This window comes from Plasmodium relictum, assembly GCF_900005765.1.
Source record: "Plasmodium relictum strain SGS1 genome assembly, chromosome: 9".
Taxonomy (NCBI): Eukaryota; Apicomplexa; class Aconoidasida; order Haemosporida; family Plasmodiidae; genus Plasmodium; species Plasmodium relictum.
Genome location: NC_041687.1, coordinates 758,920 through 778,529, shown reverse-complemented (window position 1 = coordinate 778,529; position 19,610 = coordinate 758,920). Strand labels below are relative to the sequence as shown.

The window sequence follows — 19,610 nt, the reverse complement described above, 5'->3', positions numbered from 1 at the left end:
AAAAAAAAGAAAAAAATACAAATTTTTATTTTTTTAAAAAATTGTTCTTAATTACACAAATCATGTGTTTTTCTTCTTAATATCTGAATTTTTTTTTTTTTTTCATTCATTATAAAGAAAAAAAATAAATAGAACTTTTAATATATTGTTATGTTTATTTTTTTTTGAAGTATTTTTTTTTTTAAATAAAAAGAAACGAATGATATATAATAATAATTATATGTATATTTGACAAAATTTTTGTTTATATATTTTTTTTAGATTATTTTTTTTTTTATTTATATAGTTCACATTTTTTTGTATGTAATTTTTTTTTCCTAAAGAATGTTTTGATTATATATTCTATTTATTAAAATATGATTAAAATAGTAATTATTTTTTTATTTATTATATTTTTTTTTAAATTAAGTATAAATTTTATATTAATTAAAAATAGAAAAAATTTTTATTTGTTCATAATAAATCAAAAAAAATGGAATACAAAAAACATAAACTTCAAAAAATCAAAAAATGTACAAACATATTTATGGGGTTATCCTATATATGATGATTCACCATTTAAATTGAGGAGACCTAAAATTTATCCAAATTTTGAATATGGTGAATTAAGAAAAGGACAAGATTTTGATTATGTTATTAGCACTAATATTAGTCAAAATAAGTAAATTTATTTTATTTTTTGATGTTTTTTAAAAAATATATTTAACAATAAAATTGATAAAGTATTTTTTTTTTTTTTCTTCAACAGCTATAAAATACCAGAAATTGGTTATTTATTTAAGGTTGACGAAATGGGAACAGGAAGAACGGATGATGTGTAAAAAAAAAGAAAAAAAGAAAAAGAAAATAATAATATTATTAAAGTGATTAAGAGTAAATATATATTTTTTCTTTTTTCAATTAAATTAAAAATTTATGTATATATATTACTTTTAAATATAAAAAAATATTTATGATAATTTTTAACTTTTAAAGTCATACACCTATTGAAATGGTTTTTGGTGAAAGAGATATTGATATGAAGGAAGTCGACAAAATTAAAAAAGTTCTCAATATATTTGATCAAGGAAATGTATAATACTAAAACAAAACAACGAAAAAAATTATATTATTATAAAAAAAGCTTATTTAACATATATTTATTATTTTTTCATTTACAACTATGGTTCATTTATTATATTTCTTCTATAAATTATTTTATAATTTTAAACTATTACATAAATATATATATATATATATTTTTTTTTTTAATTATTATAAAGGGTTTAGGAATTTGTACATTGATGGGTGCTAAAAGAGCACATTTTGCCTTTAAGTATAATGGATATCTAAATCATTTTCATGGTATAAAAAACTATTTAAGGTATTAAAAATAATTTTGATCTTTTATTTTTATTACTTAAAAATAATTTCTTATGTTTTTTAATATTTAAAATTTCTTTTTTTTCTTAAAGATTTTTAATTAATAAACATTACCCTGGAGCTAAAGTAACACTTATTAGTGAGGTAAGATTATTTCTTCATGATAACCCTCTTTTTTCTAATTATTATATTATTATTTAAATATATATATATATATATATATATATATTATTATTTTTTTTTTTAGCATTGGATTGATTCAATAGATAAACCTGTATCCATAAGGCATTGTAACATTCCTTTTTCAAAAATTGGATATGTAATTTATTATAACATATATAATATATTTTTTCTTAATAAGATATTAAAAAAATTTTATTCACATATTTTTTTAAATTATTCTACATATATCTTAAAAACATTAATATATGCATTAAACATAATTTTATTGAATATCACTATATATGCAACACTTTCTTCTTTAAAATCCTGCAGCAAAGAAGATTAGTATTTGGAAAGTATGATTATATATATGAAAATGACAAAAACAAAAGAATATATAAAGGAGAAAATAAAAGTAATGTATGGGCTTTTTATGATGATCCGCAAATGTTAACATAATTTTTGTTTTTTTAATTGTAATAACATTAATAGCGTTTATCATTATTAATATATTTTTTTCAGTTATATCTTTTATATCAACATAAAAAGACACCCTAACTGCTTTTTTTTTTTTTTTTTTTGTAAAATAACACAATATTAATTTTTACATTTCTATTATTTTTATTCATAAATTTTTAAAATTATAATTATATTAGTTTTTTAATCTTTTAATTCAATAGAATAAAATATAATGTTTTCTAATTATAAAACAATAATTCATTGCATAATTTCCAATCAATAAATATTTTAATTAAATATTATAATTTATATATTTCCTTTATAGTTATTATATTTTAAAAATATTCATAATTTAAGCTACTAATTATTTTGGTTGAACAAATTTTGCTATTTATGTATTTATAAAAGGTGTGAAATAAGAAAAAAAACAATAGTTTTAATTTTTACTCTATTTTGTATTATTTATATTTGTTATCATTCATATATATATATATATATATATATATATTCCTTAAATGTTATTTTAACAGGATTTTTAATACATAATAATTTTCTTCTTTTGTGAGTTTACAAAGTTATTTTCCGTAATAGAAATTAAAAAAAAAAAAAATTATAAATATTTTTTCAAAAAATAATGAAAAATAAAAAAATTATATAAAATTTCTAATTAAAAATTGATTATTCCTTATATACTACAAGATATTTTCTTTTGGGGAAATTTAAAGATTTTTTTTTTTCTCTGTAAACAAAAAAGAAAAAAAAATAAACATAATAAAAATATAAAATTATTTATAATATTTCTTATAAGTACCTTAGTGTCATTGCATTTTTTTGTTGTTCAGTTAATTGAAGTCTTTTATTTTTTGTCAATTTTTTTCTTAAATTATAAGGTTTAAATTTTTTGTTTTTATATTTTTTCTTCAATTCCATTTTTTTTTTTTGGTTATAAACAGTCAAAACTCTTGCAACATCTTTTAAAAAAATATACAAATAATGAGTATTTAAAAAAAAGAAAATAATAACAAAATTAAAGATCATAAAAGTAAATAAAAGATTAATATTAAAAAAAAAAAAAATTTTTTTATATTACTTTTTCGGACAGAATGTATTTTAGAATTTTTAGCTGAGTTTCCAATAGCTTTACTTATTCTTAAACCACTTAATTCTTTTTTTAATTCTTCTAACTTTTCCAATAACTCCTTTTTTTTTAATGTTCTTAATTCGAAAGCCTTTACATTACTCTGTAAATTTTTCACATACATGATTATTTATTTGTATATATATATATATAGGTACATTTTTACTAATAAAGATTATTTATAAAAAGGTATATAAATAAATAAAAAAATATTTTCTATTCACATATATACAATAATATATTTATATATATTTCTTTTTTTCTTTTGGAGGATTTACCATTTTTACTAGTGTTCTTTAAAATTTTTTATTAAATTTGTATAAAATCAAATATTAATATCAAACAAAATTATAAAACTTCTTAATTATTTATTTAAATAATAAAAGAATTTTAAATAAATACAAATATTAAGGGAAAAAAAAAATTGATAAAGTTTAATTATTAAATATTCTTCCTTTTATAATTTATCCTTTTTTTTTATTTTTGTTATTTTTGTTATTTTATTTTTTTTTTTTTTTTTTTTGTTACAAAATTTTTAATTTTTAATATATATGAACGAGTATAAAATTTCAAAAAATACCCTTTAATCCCTTAATATTAATATCTTAAAAAAAATTTTAAATATTTCATTAAAATATTTACATACTTGTTCAATTAAAATAAATTATCAATTTTTCTTTTTTATTCAATAAACAAATTCATAAGAAAACATATTCTTAAAATGTTATAATTTAAAAAAAATAAAATAGATTAATAGAAAAATATTATATATATATTTTAACATACAATTATTTTTAAAAAATCAGTGAAGTTTATAAGTTTTTTAGGAATACACATATATAACATAAGAAAATTAAAAAAAACAAAAAAAATAAATAATAAAAAATAAAAAATAATGAATTTTCTTCTTTTTAACCAATGTTATATACTATTGCTATTTTTTGTATTTATGAAAAGAATAACAAACTAAAAGAAAAAGAAGATAAAATAAAATGAATAAATATATAATTTATCAAAATATACATATAAGAAACAAAGTAAGGGAATAAAAAAATCAAATACATGTAATTATTTAATCTATGTATATATATTCTATTATGAAATTTCTCATAATCCAATTGAAAATGAACTTTTTTTTTTGAAGATAGATTCTATATCTTTAGTAGTAAAGAAAATAAAAATACAATTTAGGCATTGTTTTTTTGAGTGTTATACTTTAAAAGAAAAATATATGTGTATTCTATTTAAAAGAATTTTATTCTTGTAATAATTATGTATCTTTGATCAAATTATAATTATACTAATTTGACTACGAAAAACAATATGAAAAGCTAATTTTTTTTTTTTTTTTATTAAATTATTATTCTTGATGTACATTATCTTTCAAAAAGAGTAACAATATGTATTTTTTAAATCTGTTTAATATAAAAAATTTACTAAACACAAGATGTTTTAAGTTAAATGTTATAAAAATAAATAAAAAAAAAAAAGTTTTAATAAATTAACAAGTTTGACAATGCATATAAAAATGATTATTATAATAATGATATGCAAAAAAAAAAAAAAAAAAAAAGTAAATGGCAGTAATATCCTATTTAATAAACTCATTTATGATTTTTTATGATAATAAATAGTAAAATTTTACTTTTTTTTTTTTGTTTTTTTTCTTCTTTTGCATATTTTTATCTATATATATTTAAATATATATAAGCTGTTTTAATAACTATATTAACGATTTTTTTCTCTTTCTGATTCAAATTTAAAATATTATTAAAAATAAGACATGGGGACAAATTAATTCAAATTTAAGTAAAAGGGATAGAAAATAAAATTAATATTTTTATTGATTAGTTTTAAAGAATTATATATATTTATTTATAATTTTTATAAAAGCACAAAGGTACAAAAATAATTATTAGATCTTAATTTATGAATGATATTATTTCAACACTATTTTTACAGTTACATTTTTTCTTTTAGGTATATTTAGTTTTTATAAATGTTTTCAAATAAACTTTTATTTAAAATATTTTAATCTTTTATATAAGTATTTTCATTATTAGGAATACTCTCTTGTATTAAGTTTTCTACACTTTTATTTTTATTAACTAAATTGTCTTCTAAATTTTTATAAAGATTCTTTTTTTCTTCTGCTGATATAAGCTTTATGTTTTCGAGGAAATTTTGAAAACTATCTTTATTATGAGCATTATTATTATTATCTATGTTTTTAAGGGATAAATTAAAAATGATGCATTCGGAATTTTCTGAATCACCATCTTCATTTATTTTAGAGTTACCTTGAGCTTTATTATTACAACAATCAAAATTAATTGCATTCGTATTATTTTTTATTATGATTAATTTTCAGAATTGTTTTTTTCTTCAAGAGTCTTTAGAATCACATAATTCAACTATCTTATTTTTATTTATAAAACATTCATTTTCATTTTTTCCCTTTTTCTCATCTATTTTGAAGTCATTACTTTCTTTTTTTATTTTTCCTTGTTATATGTATTAATATGTTCATTCGTTTTTTCATCCTTTTTTACTTTTATTTTTTCATTTTCTTCTCTTTCTATTTCTTTTTTTTTTATTATTTATTCCTTTTTTTCATTACTTTTAATATTTTCTGCTTTTTCTTCTATTTATTTTATATATTTTTGTTTAAAATTTTCTACTTCTATTTCTTTTAATAACACACTGTTTAATATTTTTTACTCTCTTTTCTTTTTTTTTCTTTTTTTTTCATTGTTCATTTTATTCATTATCATTTTTTTTATATGTAGTATCTTCTATTTCTTCTCCTTGTTTTTTATATTTTCCAAATTCACTTTTTCTCCGTATTTTTTTTTTCTCATAATTTTCTTTATTTATTTCTTCAAATGATTCTTATATGTTTTTTTCTTCATATTTTGTTTCTTTATTTTGATTTTCTTGCTTTTTATTATCTTCTTTCATCCCTTCAGTTAGCCCTTCTTCTGACTTTTCTCTTTTTTCATTACTTATATCATCTCTTTCTGTTTCTTTATCCTCTTCATCATTTGATTTTCTATTTTTTTGTTGTTCTTTTTCCTTTATTTCTTGTTCTATTTCATCATTTTGTGTAATTTCATTTTCCCTTTTCTCTTTTTTTTTTTTATGTTCAATTTCTTTTTTTTCTATTTCTTCATCATCTGTTTCTGTATCTGTTTCTGTTTCTGTTTCAGTTTCTGTTTCAGTTTCTGTTTCTTCTTCTTCTACATCTTCTTCCTCTTCTTCAGCTTCATCTTTTTTTCTCTCTTCCTTTTCTTTTTCTTTTACTTCCTCTTCAGCTTTCTCTTCTTTTTCTTTCTCTTCTTCTTCTACTTCATCTTTTTCTTTTTCTACTTCATCTTTCTTATCTTCCTCTTCTTCTTCTTCTTCTTCTACTTCATCTTTCTTCTCTTCTTTTTCTACTTCATCTTTCTTCTCTTCTTTTTCTACTTCATCTTTCTTCTCTTCTTTTTCTACTTCATCTTTCTTTTCTTCTTCTTCTACTTCATCTTTCTTTTCTTCTTCTTCTACTTCATCTTTTTCTTCTTCTTTTTCTTCTTCTTCTTCTTCTATTTCTTTTTCTTCTATTTCTTCTTTTTCTTTTTCTTCATCTTTTTCTTCTACTTCATCTTTTTCTTCTACTTCATCTTTTTCTTCTACTTCATCTTTTTCTTCTACTTCATCTTTTTCTTCCATCTCATCTTCTTCATCTATATCATCTTGATTTTTCCTTTCCTTTTTGTCTTTTTCTTCTTCTTTTTCTTTTTCTTCTACTTCTTCATCCTTTTCCTCTTCTACTTCTTCACTTTTTTCTTCTTCTACTTCTTCATCCTTTTCCTCTTCTACTTCTTCATCCTTTTCTTCTTCTACTTCTTCATCCTTTTCCTCTTCTACTTCTTCACTCTTTTCTTCTTCTACTTCTTCATCCTTTTCCTCTTCTACTTCTTCACTCTTTTCTTCTTCTACTTCTTCATCCTTTTCTTCTTCTACTTCTTCATCCTTTTCTTCTTCTACTTCATCATTTTTTTCTTCTTCTACTTCATCATTTTTTTCTTCTTCTTCCCCAGATTCATCTTTTTCATTTTCTTTTTCTTTTTCTTCATTTTCTTCCTCTTTTTCTTTTACTTCATCTTTTTCTTTTTCTTCATTTTCTTCCTCTTTTTCTTTTACTTCATCTTTTTCTTTTTCTTTTTTTTCTTTTTCTTCTTCTTCTTCTTCTTCTTCAGCTCCCTCTTCTTTTTCTTCATCTTTTTCTTCTACTTCATCCTTTTCTTCTTCTACTTCATCATTTTTTTCTTCTTCCCCAGATTCATCTTTTTCTTTCTCTTCTTCTTGTATTTTTTCCTTTGTCTTTACTTCTCCTTTTTCTTCTTCCTTTTCTTCTTCAATTTTTTCTTTTTCTTCTTCCTTTTCCTCTTCCTCTTCCTCTTCTTCTTGTACTTTTTTCTTTAGTTTTACTTCTTCCTTTTCTGTTTCCACTACATCATATTCTTCACCTTTTTCTTTTTCTTTTTCTTTTTCTTTCTTTTCCTTTTCTTCTTCATCTTTTTCTTCTTTTTCATCATCTCCTTTTTTTTCTATTTCCTCTCTTTTTACTTCTCCTTTTTTTATTTCCTTTTCTTGTTCTTTTTGTTTCTTTTCTTTTGATATTTCTTCATTTTCTTCAGCATCTTTCTCTTCATCCTCTTTTTCTTGCTTTATTTCTTTTTGTTCCATCTCAACTTCTCTTTCTTCTGATTCTATTACTTCTTCTTCTCTCTCTTTTTCTCTTTCTTGCTCTAATTCTTCATATCCTTTTTCTTCTTGATCTTGTTTTTTTTCTTCTCTCTCTTGTTGTTTTTCTCCTTCTCCTTCACTTAGTTTTTCTCTTTCTTCTCCTTGTTTTTCTTCATCCTCATTTTCTTTTTGTTCTACTTCCTTCTCTTTTTTTACTTCTTTTTCAGGTATCACTTCAATTTCCTTTTCGTTTTTCTTCTTTTTTTTCTCTATTACTCTCTCTGCAACTCTCTCCTGACTTTTGGATTTTTCTGTTTCTTTCTGTTTTCCTCTTTCTATCTCTTTTTTTGTCTTTAATTGTTTATGGATAACTCTTCCCTCATTTTTTTCTTCAATTTCTCCATTTACTTCTTTTTGCTTCATATTTGCATTTTTTTTTGATTTTTCAAAAAAGGAATTTCTTTTTTCATTTATTTTTCTTTTTTTTTGTGAATATATTTTTATACTTCGCTCTTTTTTTTTCCCCTTTTCCTTTTCTTTTTCCTTTTCTTTTTCCTTTTCTTTTTCCTTTTCTTTCTCTTTTTCTTTTTCTATTTCTTTTCTATTTCTTTTCTCTATTTCTTTTTCTTTTTTATTAATATTTTTACTTTTAAAATTTACCTTTTTGACTTCTTTCTTTGATTTAGCATTAATTATTTCTTTTATTTTACTAATGTTTTTAATATTCCCACTATATTTTTTCGTTTCATTTTCTAATGAAACAAATGTCAAAATATTATTTTCATTTTTTGATATTAAATTTTGTATATTTTCAATTAAAGAATTGCTTTTATTTAGAATATTACTATTTTTTTTTGGTCTTTTATTTATATTTTGAACAGTATTCCCTTGTAATCTTTGCTTCTTATTATTTCTTGTATTTATTTCTTTAAAAATATTTTTAATTTGATAATTAAAACTTTTCCTCTCATTATCTTCTTCTTTATTACCCTTTTTCTTACTTTTTTCGTTATTTTCTTTATATGTAGCACTCTTCTTTTTAACAATCTCCTTTCTTTTTAATTTTGTATTTTCTTCTTCTATTTCGTTTTCTTTAGTTTCTTTTATGATATTTTTTTTCTCACTCCTTTTTTCAATATCATTTACAGACAAATCCTCAAAATTTAAACTATATATTTTTTTTTTATTTTTTTTCTTATGAGAATTTTTTAACTTTTCTAATTTGCTTTTTATTCCATTGTCTAGATATTTAGATTTATGCGTGTCATTATTTATAATTATATTATTTTTTGAAATATCTTTTGAAATAGAAATTAATTTAACAATTTTATTATCTTGCTCATATTTGAAGATTTCCTCAGTTTCTTTTTTTATTTTCCTTTTATTAATTTTTTTATATAATTTATCTAATTCATTATTTCCCATTTCACTGTTGTCTTTTTCATCATCTATCTTTAATTGATATTGTTTTCTCTTATCAATAATTTTCTCTTTTTGATCTTCTTCCTCATTAGCTTTATTCTTTTCTCTTAAAAAAATTTTCAAGTTTAATAATTCACTCTTTTTTGTATTTAAACCGTTTTTGATATCAATATCATTTTTATTTATCAAATGCAATTCATTTTCATTATTATCTAAAATTGGTTTAATTATATTTAAGTTTATTTCTCCATTAATATTATTATTATTTTTTATATTTTTCATTTTTGAACCTTCAATGAAGTTTAATTTTTTATTCTTACTTCTAATTTGTTTTCTCAAAGATTTAAAAATTTTATTAATTTTTGTATTATTTGTTTCATCATTTTTTTTGTCTATTAAATTTCCTTTTTTTTTTTTTTTCTCTCCCTTTTCTTTTCCATACATGCTATTATTTTCACTTTTTACATCAACAATCTTATCAGTTATTTTTTTTTTATTTTTTTCATTTTTTTTTTTTTTTTCAATATCATGATTATATTTGATTTTATTTAATTTATTTATTTCTATTTTATTTTTTATATTCTCATTTATTTCATCAATATTTTTAAATATATCATCTTCAATTAAATTTTTCTCTTTTTTTTTTGTATCTATATACCTTCTAATTTCCGTTAACTTAAATTTTTTATTTCTTTTTTTTTTCATCATAATATCTTTTTTTTTTTTTGATTTTTCGTTTTCAGTCATTTTAGAGAACACATAATTCTTCAATCTTCTTTCATCGTTAGTCAATTTTTCTTTATGTATTTCTATTAAATTATTGGATAGGTTCTCTTCAATTATATTTTTTTCTATCAATAACTTACGCAGTATTTTATTTTCCTTTTCAACATTTTCGACCATTTTTTTTTTTAGAATATTCTTTGATGAATTTCGAGTTTTTATATCATTTTCACTATTTTTTTTTTTGTTTTCATAAAAATTTTTCTTATCTATTTTGAATTCATTGAATTTGACTGAAATAACTTCCTGAGAATTTTTTCTTTTTTTATTTTTATACATATCATTTTTTTTATTAAAAAAATTTTTTATTTCTTTTATTTTGTTAATATCTATGTTAATATTATTATTTTCTTCATTTTTATTTTCATTTAAAATCTTAAATTTTTCTAAATTTCTTAAATTTTTTTCTAACTGTTTTTTTTTAGTTGTTGAATTTTTCATATAGATTTCATGTATTTCTGTACTTTTTGAAATTTTCTTATCTTTTGTATCCATTTTTTCGGTTTCAATTTTTTCAGTAATATTATTTTCACTATTTTTATAAAATTCTTTTAAATTATTATCAATTATATTTTTTTTCTTTTTTTTTTTTATTTTCTTTAATTCCGAAATTTTTCTAGTTTTCATTTTTTGTTATGCCACTTATATTTTAAGCATAAATTTAAATGGAATAAAAAGTAAAATAAAAAAAATGTTACATATCCTAGTTCTTCTACTTTTTATTTTATTTTTTTTTTAATACTTTTTATATAAAATATTAAAAAGAGTTTTACTTTTTTTTTTTTTTTTTTCCTTCTAATAGGCCAATTTTAACTTTAGAATAATTAGATTTTGATGATTTACAATAAATAGTAACACTTAAATCAAAAAAAAAAAAAAAAAAAAAAAATATTTTTTTAGTTTTTTTTTTCTTTTTTTTTTTTAATAGAAAAATTAAAAAAAAAATGTAACTTTACGTAATTTACTAAAAACTGTAATGTCAATCCGTTTACTGTAGGAACTTGTTACCCTTATAAAAAAAGTTAAACAATTGCCAAACAATGAATATGATTTTCTTTAAAAAAAAAAAAAAAAAAATTTGATTTATATATTATTCATATAAAAATACTTATATGTATAACGGAATTGAGTTGTTTTGTATAAATTATATTTTCTTTGTTATTTTTATATAAATATATATAATTATGTATATTTTTTTTTTTTATTTATTGTTATAAAAATATTCTTGATGAATTCACATTTGTTATTTATTTTCTTCAGGCAGAGATTTTTTTTTTTTTTTTTTTTTTTTTGAACATTTTATATAATAAAATTTTCGAAAATATAGTAAAAAAACAATTTAAAAAATATATTTTGTGCATAAATCGACTAAAGCTCTATAGCTCGTAATCCATTTATTATTATATTTTTTATCTTAATACAAATAGCAAACCCTCAATCTTATTATTTTAAGATTTGACATTTTTTTTTTTATTAATTCGTCTCATATAACCAATGTTTCATAATTTAAAAAATAATTTTATTCACATAAGAAACTACATAGAATAATATTCCTTAAATATTCTTAATTGCAACACTATGTAATTATTAAATTAAAAAAAAAAAAAAGATAATAAAAAAAATATATTTTACAAGTTAAAATAAAAAAAAAAACCTAATTTTATAATTTATATTAAATATATATTTCATGTAGTATGTATATATATATATATGAATAAAAAAAAATATTTAGAAATGAATATATACAAAACTTATTATTATAAAAAGTACCTAAAATATTTTATAAATTTTTTCTTAAATTAATTTCTTGAAATAAATATTCATTCCTTTTATTTTTTATTATGAATTTATTCAATTAAAATTTAGAAAAAAAAAAAGTAAAATAAAGTAAAAAAATGTAAAAAGGATAATTCGAAACAAAAAAAAAAAAAAAAAAAAAAAAATCAAAATATTTTTATTTTCGATGCTCGAATAAAACGTTGATAAAAACCGATAAGTTTTTTTAAAAATTCATACCAAAATCATACATAAAAATATGACATTTTTTAATTTATTTTAATCATTTTTAAAGACAAAATATAAATATATATATTTATTTATATAAGTAATTTACTTTTATTTTTTTTTTTTTTTTCATATATATTTATTCATTATTCTTTTGATAATAAAAATACAAATTTTTTAAAGAAAAAATGGAAATAGAATTTTGCTCACAACATCTTTTGGCTTATGATAATTCAATAATTAATGAAGAAGATAAGTAATGAAATAAAATACAAATAAAAATACATAAAAATATATTGAAAATAAGTAGAATAAAATATAATGACATATAGAACACATAATAATTTTTTATAATATATATATGTATACATAGGTTTTACATTTTTATTCTCTTTTTTTTTTCTCTTTAGTATTAAGCTAAAAGTAGAAGAAAACTTATATTCCATTATTAAAAAAATAAATGAATTAAAAAGCGAAAAAAATGGTAATGATGAAATAATTTATTTTTTAACAAAAAATAATTATTTTAACATACCGAGATATTCAAAAATTCCTAAAATGAAAAAAAGCACAAAATGGGAAATGTATTCTGAAAAGAGATTAATGAAAAAAAAAAATAGAAGTGGATTAATTTTTGATAAAAATTCGAAAGGGTGGGTTAGGCGTTACCAAAAGAAGCATATAAAAGAAAATGAAGAAAAATCAAACTTTGTACATGAATTTAAGGATAACGAAGACTCTTATGAAGATCCTTTTGAAAAAAAAGAAGAGGAAAAAGAGATTAAAAAAATGAAACAGAAAATGAGAGAAATGAAGAATAAATTTGATCAAAAGGGGATATCCAATGAAGATATAAAATACATACAAAGACAAAAAAGAAAAAGAGAAAATTTAATTGACAACCTTAAAATGTAAAAGAAAAAAAAAAAAAATAATAATATATAAATGTTTTTTTTTTAACAAAATTAAGAATATTTAAAATTCGAAATATATATATATATAAATTATATAGGTTTTTAATATTTCACATAAGTTTTTGTCAGTATATTTTTTATTCATTTCTAAAATTATTTATTCCTATTATTTTATAATAATACTTATTATCTACTAATATATATATTTATATTTATATTTTATTCTTTGCTAGGGCACAAGTTTCATCCTCGACATTTGGACGAGAGGACAAAAAATTAAAAAAAGAAAAAAAAATGAATATAAAAAATAATGTAATAAAACAAAAATGTGAAAATCGTTTACCAAAAGATGAAATAAACCAAAATAATAAATTAGCTGCTATTGTTTTAAAATCTTTCTAGTATGCGCATAAAGTACATACTTTTATTTCAATGAAAAAATATTTTTTAAAAAAATAATTTATATATATCCCTTATTTTAGAATTTAAGTATTTTATTTATATATAATTGCATAGTTGTATCTTTCTTTTAGCAAAAAATACTTTAATGAAAGCCTAAATATTATTAAAATCAATATATTTTATTTTTCTTTATTTGAAATATACATTCCTTTAACTTAAAGACATTTGATTATTAATTAAATTTTTTTTTTTTGGTATTAAATAAAATTTATAATTTACTTTATATTATTTTAATAAATAAAAAAAAAAAAAAAGTTATGAATTTGGTAAAAATTATTGAACTTTACGAAACCTATTTCTAAGAATCTTTTTATTTTATCATATAAATATGTACTTATAAATAAATAAACATTGAACTATTATTACGATTCAATATATTTAATATTGTAAAAAGCAAACTATTTGTAATATTAAAAGGAAAAAAATAAAATAAACTATGATCAAAGATTTTTTTTTTTTCTTCAGTATTTTATATATCAACTGAAGATCATTTCTTTATAATGGTTATAAAGATGTTATATGTGATAAACAATTTACATATAAATTAAAATTTAATTAAAAAAAAAAAATTATGATAATAAAATAAAATAAACACTATATATTGTATTTTTGATAATCATAAGTTTGCTTAACGCAACTTAAATCTTCATATTTTTCAAATAATTTTGTTTTTATAACACATTTGAAATTTTTTTTTTTTTTAAGATTTTTTTAAAAGTTTTTCAAGAACATTTTATAGAAGATTTTAATTCGTATTCTTTAAAATGATATACTTTTAATTTTTTTTTTTTTTTTTTTAATATTTAATATAACTATAAATAATTTTAAAGAATTCTTTTTATTTGTTTATTTAATTAGTTAAAAATTTTTCTTAAAATTTTAAAAAGAATTTAGTGCAAAAAATTAAAAAACCTCTTTTAAAAAATTTATTTTCTTTTAATTTATTAATTAGGAATTTTTTATTAAATTTTAATATTTTTTTTAAATTAAATTATTCATCTTTTTTTTTTATTAATTATGAAATACTCAAATTTTTTCAAGAGGGCATCTATTGCTAGATACTCTTCAAATTTAGATGGAATGCAGTTGTTTCATTCTAAAAAATATTTTACAAATTTTTTTAGAGATACACATAAAAAAATTGGATATCAATCATACAGCACATCATCAATGAATGATAGAGCATATAACAATGGAGAGCAATTTAAAAAAGAGGCAGAAATAAAAAATAATGAAAAAGAAAATGATCCCATAGAAAATGAAGATTCTATAAACAAAAATGAAACAAAAAGTATTGAAAAAAACATTGAAGAAATTGATTATGAAAATTTTAATAAAATTGATTTAATTAAAGAAATTAAAAAAACAAAGAAAGATATGGATGAAAAAATAATAGATAACAAAATACTGAAAGAAAAATATTTATCTGTTTTAGCAGAAAATGAAAACTTAAGAAATAGATATATAAAAGAAATTGAAAATAATAAAGTATATTGCATAACAAATTTTGCCAAATCATTATTGGATGTAGCTGATAATCTTTCTTTAGCTATTCAAAATATAAATGAAGAGTCATTAAAACAAAATGAAGAAATTAGTAATATATATAAGGGAATTCAAATGACTGAAACTATACTTCATAATATTTTTAATAAATATGGAATAAATAAATATAATCCTATTAATGAAAAATTTAATCCACTATTTCATGAAGCCCTTTTTGAAATAAATGATAATACGAAAGAAAAAGGAACAGTTGCAACAGTCATTCAACAAGGATATAAAATAAAAGACAGAATATTAAGGTAAGTTATTAATATTCTTTTATGCATTTTTTTATTTTATATTCATTTTTATTAGTTTTTCACTTATAAATATATTCACATTTTTTCTTTTTTCTTTTTTTTTTTTTTCCTTTAAATCACTTTTTTAGAGCTGCTAAAGTTGGAGTTGTGAAAAATTAACTTTCTAAAATAAAGAGATAACGCGTATTTAAAATATTTTTATATTTTTTAAATTCTATATGTATATGTGGAAATTATATATATATTTTTAAAACGAATAATACCTAAAATGTAATTTATAAATTTCTAATTAACTTTGTATGAGGGATTTTTTAAACTTCTATTTAATAATTACTAATTAAATTTTTTTTCAATTTTAAAATGTTTTATATAGATATATTTATGTAATTTATATATAAATTGTTATTTTATGGTGTTTCTTAAAAAACATTAATAGAATAATGCTTCTGAATTTTATCTAGTTTGAACTTTTATTATTTTTAGAAATAATATAAACCAAATAATAATTAAATTCTATAACTCTATTTTCACTGAATTGACTCATTTAAAATATGAAATTTCAGATATTTAGAAATAAAAAAAATAAAATATTTTTTTTTTCAGATTAACAGGTACTATTTATTTAAATGTATCTTTTATTTTACATCGTGAATGTAAATTCATTAATTCTTAGGACATATATAAAAAAAATATTTTTAAATTATAAGTATAAAAAAATAACAAAAAAGATAATAATAAAAATGTAAATATATGCACAACAAAATTACTTAATAATATGATTCATTAATATTAATTCTTTTTTTTTTCCTCCCCCAAAAAAAAAAATTTTTCAGTGTTTTTCTATTCTAGTATAAAAATAAAGTTGAGCTAAAAAACAAATATTTAAACTGGTAATAGAATATTTCGTAAAATTTAGAAGTTATTAATGCATTAATATAAAATATATTTTTTATAAAAATTTTATAAAAATTATTGCAATATTTTTTTTTTAATATTTATTTTTTTTAAAAAATTGTAGAAAATAATAATAAAAATAATAAATTTAAGATTTCAATAAATAGAATATTTTGAAACTAAATTTTTTTTATTTTATTATTCATAATCTATGAAATTTTTAAAATATATTTTATTTGCACTCTTAATTTTTTATAGTAATATTATATATATATATATATATATATATATATATATATATAAAGTACCTAAAAATAAAATATTAAATATTAAAGCATCATATTTTCTATAAATTTATGTTAATTCATATATAAAAACTAATATATTAGAAAAATTTAATTCAAATAAAATTCTTTAATATATTTTTCATAGAAATATTTATATTAAAGAATTTTATTTACATTATATATATATATATATAATCAAATAATGTTAATATAATATTTATTAAAAAACTTTTGATTAAAATCATGTTTTTTCTTATATATTAAAAGAATAAATTTTTTCAACTAATATAGAAATATCATTCTATTCACATATATGTTTTTATTTTATTTTTTTAACGCACAATTGTTATGCAAATATATTTTTTTTCTTTTACTACTCCAATAATATATATGGTTATTTATAGTTAAAGCTTTTGTAAACTTAATTTTTATTTAAATTATTTTAAAAAGTATATACTTAATATATATTTATTAATTATATAAATAAATAAAGGAAATTATTTATATATACATAGTTAATTATAAATCCTAATAAAGAAAAAAAAAAGTTTTTTGGGTATAATTTCTAAAAATATTATTTAATAAAATTGAGCATATTCAGAAAAAAAAAAAAACTTTGAATATTAAGGAAAATTCTTCCTTAAAAAAAAAACTTTTGAAATATTTTCTTGACTATTTTTATTATTATTATAATTATTATATTATTTTTTTTTTTTTAGAATAATAAATTAGACCATTAATATATTTTTTGTTTAAATTTTATCAATTTTTTTTAATAAATTTTTCCATTTAATTTTTTGTTGTGTGTGTGGAGATAAGATAAACTAATTATAATTTTATTTTTTATTTTATCTTTTTTTCTGATTCTAATTACTATTAATAATCCTTACAACAGAACAAAATTTTTTCTATTATTTATAATTATTTCCTAATAAAACATATAAAAAAAAAATAAAATATACACACTTAGATATACATATATATATATATATATATATATACATACACACATACATACATACATACATACATACATACATACATAACATATATATATATATATTATAATTCATATTTTTTTTTTTTTAAATAGAAATATTTGAATAATTATTGATTTATTTATTATTAAATATTTTTGAAGTTTTAATATCCTGAAAATATTTGTGAAAGACTATATTGTCTAAATAAAAAAAAATAAAAGAAATCAAGAAATAAATATTACGTACATATATATATATATATATGTACCTAATTAAAAAAAAAATCTTCATAATTTTTAATAGTTTTTGTCAAATTTTTATTCCTTAATATATATATATATATATGGAATTAGTAATGCTAATTTTTTTTTATATGTTTTAAATATATATTCATATTAAGTTTATATATATTTTTTACTAGAAATCAAGAAAAATTGATGTTTGATATTTATATTACATACACATTTGTTTAATTCATTTTATTCATTTAAAATATTTACGTAAGTACTTGTTTTAGATATTAGCATTTTTATTTGTATATTTCAGTAATATTCCTTCTTAAAAATAAATTTAATTTTTATATGCAAAAAGAAATTATGTTAAAAAAAAAAGAAGCAACCTTTTTTAAATTGGATAGTATCAATAATATGCAAAACGATTTAAACAATATGGAAGAAAAACAAAGAAAAATAAATGAAACAGAAAAAAAGAATAAAGAAGAAGGAAGTAAAAATAATGCAACATTAAAAAATGTAAATAATTTTCATAATTCAAATTCTCAAATAAAAGAAATGAAAAGTAAGCAAGGAATAACACCATTAACATTAAGTGATTTGAAAATAAACGTTAGTGATGATAAGAATCTAAAAGTAGAAGAATTTATGACTAATTTTATTAGTAATGTTTTTGAAAGTAAAAATGCCTTATTTTTATATTGTAAATATGTATTATTATTTTATGGAAAGGATTTAATAGATGAAAAGGATATTGACTCTTTAAATTTTGAAGTAATAAAAGGAGGAATAACGAATATTTTAGTTAAAGTGGAAGATAACTTACAAGAAAAAAAATATTTAATTCGATTATATGGACCTAAAACTAGTGAGATAATTAATAGAGAAAGAGAAAAAAAAATATCTAGTATATTATGTGAAATAAACATTTCCAAAAAAATTTATGTATTTTTTCCAAATGGAAGGATTGAAGAATTTATGGAAGGGTATGCTTTATCAAAAGAAGATATAAAAGAAAAAGAATTTCAAAAAGAAATTGCAAAAAAATTAAGAATATTGCATAGCATTGATTTGAATGATTCTTTGTTTAAACAATTACAAAATTTACAAAATATTGAAAAAAATCGATCTTCCTTTTTGTGGCCAACTATATGGAAATATTTCAATTGTTTAAAAGAAGAAAGAAGCAATAATCATCCATTTAATTCAAAAAAAAATATTTTAAATTTAATTGATTTTAATATGTTAAAATCAACAATAATAGAAGTAGAAAATTTATGTTCTCAAAAAAAATCACCAATAGTCTTGTGCCATTGTGATCTTTTATCTTCTAACATTATAAATGGGATTGATGGTTCTATTTCTTTTATTGATTTTGAATATTCTTGTCCAATGGAAAGAGCTTTTGATATAGCTAATCATTTTAATGAATATGCAGGATTTAATTGTGAATGGGATTTAATACCTTCTAGAAATGAAGAATATCACTTTATTAAACATTATTTAAAAACAGATGATGAAGATTTAATTTATAAATTAATTGATGAAATTCAACCATTTTATTTATCTTCTCATATAATATGGGGATTATGGGCACTCTTGCAAGCTATGCATTCAACTATTGATTTTGATTTTGTCAACTACGCTTTGCATAGATTATCGGCAGCATATTCACCAATATTTAGATGCAAAATTGACAATAATTTATAATTAATACTTTTTTAAAGAAATATACAATTTATCATATATATATATATATATATATTTTATAATATTTATAATCCAAATTATATGACTTCTAATGTAACATCATTTCATACTATACTATTGTTAATATAATTTTTAACATAATATTATAAATCTTTATGAAAAACTTTTATGCTAAAACTTATATATATGTATATATAATTCTTCCTACAGACTAATTATCCTATAATTAAAAATTTTAAATATATTAAGAAAAAAAAAATAATA

The 19,610-nt window shown here is 17.9% G+C and overlaps 7 protein-coding genes across 7 annotated transcripts; 4 read left to right on the top strand and 3 right to left on the bottom strand.

Moving 5' to 3' along the window:
- Positions 1–356: 356 nt before the first annotated feature.
- Positions 357–1,983, top strand: PRELSG_0922000 (conserved Plasmodium protein, unknown function; the record flags this gene model as incomplete). Its single annotated transcript, XM_028676658.1, has 7 exons — positions 357–661; positions 749–817; positions 976–1,072; positions 1,263–1,363; positions 1,455–1,506; positions 1,610–1,681; positions 1,858–1,983. The coding sequence occupies 7 exons, from the start codon at positions 357–359 to the stop codon at positions 1,981–1,983; spliced, it is 822 nt and encodes a 273-aa protein (XP_028533125.1).
- A 678-nt stretch (positions 1,984–2,661) lies between these two features.
- On the bottom strand, positions 2,662–3,402 carry PRELSG_0921900 (60S ribosomal protein L35, putative; the record flags this gene model as incomplete). Its single annotated transcript, XM_028676657.1, has 4 exons — positions 2,662–2,722; positions 2,795–2,954; positions 3,074–3,224; positions 3,400–3,402. 4 exons carry the CDS (start codon positions 3,400–3,402, stop codon positions 2,662–2,664), a joined length of 375 nt encoding a protein of 124 aa, XP_028533124.1.
- Positions 3,403–5,152: 1,750 nt separating this feature from the next.
- PRELSG_0921800 (hypothetical protein) lies at positions 5,153–5,873 on the bottom strand (the record flags this gene model as incomplete). Its single annotated transcript, XM_028676655.1, has 3 exons — positions 5,153–5,421; positions 5,527–5,625; positions 5,843–5,873. 3 exons carry the CDS (start codon positions 5,871–5,873, stop codon positions 5,153–5,155), a joined length of 399 nt encoding a protein of 132 aa, XP_028533123.1.
- A 140-nt stretch (positions 5,874–6,013) lies between these two features.
- On the bottom strand, positions 6,014–10,684 carry PRELSG_0921700 (hypothetical protein; the record flags this gene model as incomplete). The annotated part of the gene is made up of 1 exon (XM_028676654.1): positions 6,014–10,684. One exon carries the CDS (start codon positions 10,682–10,684, stop codon positions 6,014–6,016), a length of 4,671 nt encoding a protein of 1,556 aa, XP_028533122.1.
- A 1,565-nt stretch (positions 10,685–12,249) lies between these two features.
- PRELSG_0921600 (nuclear preribosomal assembly protein, putative) lies at positions 12,250–13,377 on the top strand (the record flags this gene model as incomplete). Its single annotated transcript, XM_028676653.1, has 3 exons — positions 12,250–12,317; positions 12,472–12,972; positions 13,209–13,377. 3 exons carry the CDS (start codon positions 12,250–12,252, stop codon positions 13,375–13,377), a joined length of 738 nt encoding a protein of 245 aa, XP_028533121.1.
- Positions 13,378–14,454: 1,077 nt separating this feature from the next.
- MGE1 (GrpE protein homolog, mitochondrial, putative) lies at positions 14,455–15,401 on the top strand (the record flags this gene model as incomplete). The annotated part of the gene is made up of 2 exons (XM_028676652.1): positions 14,455–15,242; positions 15,371–15,401. The coding sequence occupies 2 exons, from the start codon at positions 14,455–14,457 to the stop codon at positions 15,399–15,401; spliced, it is 819 nt and encodes a 272-aa protein (XP_028533120.1).
- A 2,598-nt stretch (positions 15,402–17,999) lies between these two features.
- EK (ethanolamine kinase, putative) lies at positions 18,000–19,346 on the top strand (the record flags this gene model as incomplete). The annotated part of the gene is made up of 1 exon (XM_028676651.1): positions 18,000–19,346. One exon carries the CDS (start codon positions 18,000–18,002, stop codon positions 19,344–19,346), a length of 1,347 nt encoding a protein of 448 aa, XP_028533119.1.
- Positions 19,347–19,610: the final 264 nt, after the last annotated feature.